The sequence below is a fragment of the Echinops telfairi genome, unplaced genomic scaffold, assembly GCF_000313985.2.
Source record: "Echinops telfairi isolate 266 unplaced genomic scaffold, ASM31398v2 ScPeMD7_655;HRSCAF=1070, whole genome shotgun sequence".
Lineage (NCBI taxonomy): Eukaryota > Metazoa > Chordata > Mammalia > Afrosoricida > Tenrecidae > Echinops > Echinops telfairi.
Genome location: NW_022104553.1, coordinates 20,049,946 through 20,053,408, shown reverse-complemented (window position 1 = coordinate 20,053,408; position 3,463 = coordinate 20,049,946). Strand labels below are relative to the sequence as shown.

Here is a 3,463-nt window from a genome sequence, read left to right as displayed (position 1 = left end):
ACTCTCACTCTCTCACTCTCTCACTCACTGCCTCACTCTCATTCACTGACTCACTCTCTCATTCACTCACTGTCTCACTCACTCACTCTCATTCACTCACTCACTCACTCACTCACTCTCACTCACTCACTCACTCATTCACTCACTCACTCTCATTTACTGACTCACTCTCTCACTGACTCATTCACTCACTCACTCTCTCACCCTCTAATTCTCTCACTCTCACTCACCAAAAACAAACAAAAAAAGAGGAAAAAAAAGAGTAAAATTCATCAAATTCGAAGGGGAAGCCTTATCTACCTTTTATCTTAGAAACAACAACAACAAACAAAGAAGGGAGCGAGGGAGACTGCGGGGAAGGAAAAGGAAGTAAGGAAAAGAAGTAAGAGGAAGGGAGGGAGGAAAAGGAAGACAGGAGGAAATGAGAAAGTTTGGATAAGTGGAGAGAGAGAGAGATGATAGGTTGGTAGAGAATGATAGATAAGATGGATGATGAGGGATGAACGGGTGGATGGGTGGACAGATGGTAGATAAAACAGGTGATAGCGCTAGACAATAGATAAGATAGACAGGTGGCTGAAAAAGAGATGCCCAATAAGATAGGTAATAGATAAGATGGATGGATAGCAAATGAAAGAATAGGTGATAGATAATACAGACAGATAACACAAATGCCTCGTAGGAAGGTAGAAAGGGTAATGCTTCATTGCTTTAGCAGACCATGAAGTAAAATTGAAAAAAATTCAAAGTATCTCATCACCCAGACTTAAAAAAAATCATTGGGGGGTTGGAGGGGCGGAAATTGGGGTACCAACACTCACTTGGTAGGTCCTGGCTGGACTAGGATTCTCCATGGGGACTTTGAGGGCCAGAGACTGAGGGGTCTCCACTTCGGTCACACTCCCCTGCTTCTTCTTCTCCGGTAGGAAGACCACCGGGGTCAGAGTGGGGGGCCTCTTCATCTTAAGAGTCTTTCCTGAGAAAGCCAGCGGAGCGGAAAAGACACGGGAATACGTGATTGGCTGGTGAAACACGCTCCCATGGGAACCTCAGCCAATGGCAAGGTAGAGCCTGACTGATTGGCTGTTACGGAGATGAGGAAAGAGACGGATCATCTAGGCCTGCGATGATTGGTTGATCCAGGTGTCCCATGGGCTGGAGCCCGCCCAGATGGCCTAGTCCCCGGCCCTCACTCACCGGGAAGGTGGCACAGGCAGCAGACGCACAGGACCAGAAGTGCCACGAGGAGCGCCAGGCCCAGTAGGGAGCCTAGAACGATGCCAGCGATGGCCCAGGGACCCAGGTTGGGACCTAGAAGGGAGGAAAGGGGGAGCCAGGAGTGCACCCAAGTTTCCTAAGCTTTAGGTTCCTCTCCCTTCCGTCACCAAGGACAGCGGACCTCCTGTCCCTCCTCGCCCATGATGCTGGAATCTGGGTTGCTCAGGCGCCTGGCCCTTTGCTAGGTGCTGGGGGCCCAAAGGTGGGCAAAAGCAGCAAGATATCTATTCTCCCGGGCATTCATACCAGACAGGAAGTCAGGCAGGTAACTGAGCAGATTGATTACAAAGTTGCAGAGTGCTGAGAAAGGGGGAATGTGCTATGATAGAATCAGAGCGGAGGTAATGCTGGGAAAGGGTGGTGAGGAAAATGTCCTAAGTACTACGGATTGAATCGTGTCCCCTCAAAACGTGGTTGTTGGGCGCTATCGAGTCTGCCCTGACGCAGTTTGTAATACGAAGCACTGCCCGGGCCAGCGCCATCCTCACAAGTCACAATTGTTCCTGGGTCCGAGCCCAGCGACACAGCCGCGGTGTCAAATCCATCTTGTGGAAGGCCCTCCGCTTTCCCGCGGTCCCTCTGCTTGACCAAGCATGACCTCCCCGCCCTCCTCCTCCTGGGACGGGTCCCTCCTGACAATGTGTCCAGAGTACGTGAGATGGAGTCTCGTCATCCTTGCTCTCAGGAGCATTCTGGTTGTAATTCTTGCAAGACAGGCCTGTTGGCTCCTTGGCAGTCGGTGGTACGTTCAGGATTCTTCCACCAGCACCAGGATTCAAATGCGCCCATTCTTCTTAAGCCTTCCTTATTCAGTGTCCAACTTTCACATGCATAGGAGGCCATTGGAAATACCAGGGCTCGATTCAGGCACACCTTAGTCTTCATCCTTGCTTGTCCACCCTTTAAAGAGGTCCTATGCAGCACATCTGTCTGCCCCAGTGCTCTGGACTGCTGCTCCCGGGAGCATTGATTGTGGATCCCAGCAAGACTAGATCCTTGACAACTTCAAACTTGTCTCCATGGCCCCATGATACATCCTAACCTCAACACCCACCGATAGGAGCCTCAGTGGCATCATGGGCTACACATGCAGCTTACTAACTGCAAGGTCAGCTGTTCAAATCTACCAGCTGCCCCTCGAGAGAAAGATGAGGCTGTCTGCTCTCATAACCACGAGGTAAAGCCTTGGAAACCCACAGGCCGGGCCGACCTGCCCTGTCCCAGAGGCCCGCTGTGAGTTGGAATGGGCTGGATGGCCGTGAGTTTGGTGATGGTTAAAGTTATCTGTCTGAGGCTTGGACACTCTGCTTCCTAAAGGTCCGGCCTTGGAAAGGCCTGCGGAACACAGTTCTCCCTCTTCTCAGGCGGGTCACCATGAGCCAAGGTCAAGGGGACAGTAACCAGCCCACAACAGCAGAGCCATGACAGGGCATGAGATCACACAGAAGAGAAACACAACAAACAAACAACCCCACTGCCAAGTGTCCAAGGAACCATCAGACTCAGAGGGGCCCTGTAAGGACGGAGTAGAACTGTCCCTGGAGGCAGATGGCTTCCTCTCTCCCCTACAGAGTGAGTGGGTATGAATCCCCCACCTTCCTCCTGTTAGCAGCTACTGATGCTCCTGCTGAAGAGAGAAACAGGTGGAAAAAGAGGTATGAACACCAAGCCTCAAGGTTGGGAGAGGAGGGGCCACCAAGGAAAACAGACCCAGACAGAGTGGTTTGCTGGAGGGCCAAGGGTCTGGTGGGGTGGGCTGGGAATGGGGAGCCGCCTGCCCACTGCCCCAGCTTACCTGCCTGGTAAACCCGGCTCTGGGAAGGCATCCCCGACTGGCCTGCCAGCTTGGGCAGGATGCGCAAGGCCCAGGTCCCAGGGCTGCGAGGGGGCAGGGGCAGCACTGCCGAGCGTTCCTGAGGCCCCAGGATGAGCAAGGAGACCCACTTCGTGTAGGTGGTGGCCCTTCCCAGGTCAGGACCCTCTGATCGCGCCTGGATCTCAAAGCTACTGATGAGCGCGCCACGATCCACGTCCCAGGTCAGCACAGCCCCGTCTCGGGCTCTCTGCAGCATCCACGAGGAGATGGAGGGTCCTGGGAGAGGGATGGGCCTGGGAGTCAGGACTTCAGGGTCTGAGGGAGGAGGGCCGGGCGTCAGGACTCCTGGTCTGAGGGAGGAGGGCTGGG

At 53.6% G+C, this 3,463-nt stretch overlaps 1 protein-coding gene across 1 annotated transcript in view; it reads right to left on the bottom strand.

The window, feature by feature from the left end:
• Window positions 1-3,463, bottom strand: part of VSIG10L (V-set and immunoglobulin domain containing 10 like) — a 12,582-nt gene that overhangs the window by 1,032 nt on the left and 8,087 nt on the right. The window contains exons 7-9 of the mRNA XM_013006701.1: window positions 3,074-3,370; window positions 1,198-1,311; window positions 822-976 (exon numbers count right to left, since the gene is read on the bottom strand). Coding sequence (XP_012862155.1) covers window positions 822-976; window positions 1,198-1,311; window positions 3,074-3,370 — 566 coding nt within the window. The remainder of the gene's footprint in view (window positions 1-821; window positions 977-1,197; window positions 1,312-3,073; window positions 3,371-3,463) is intronic.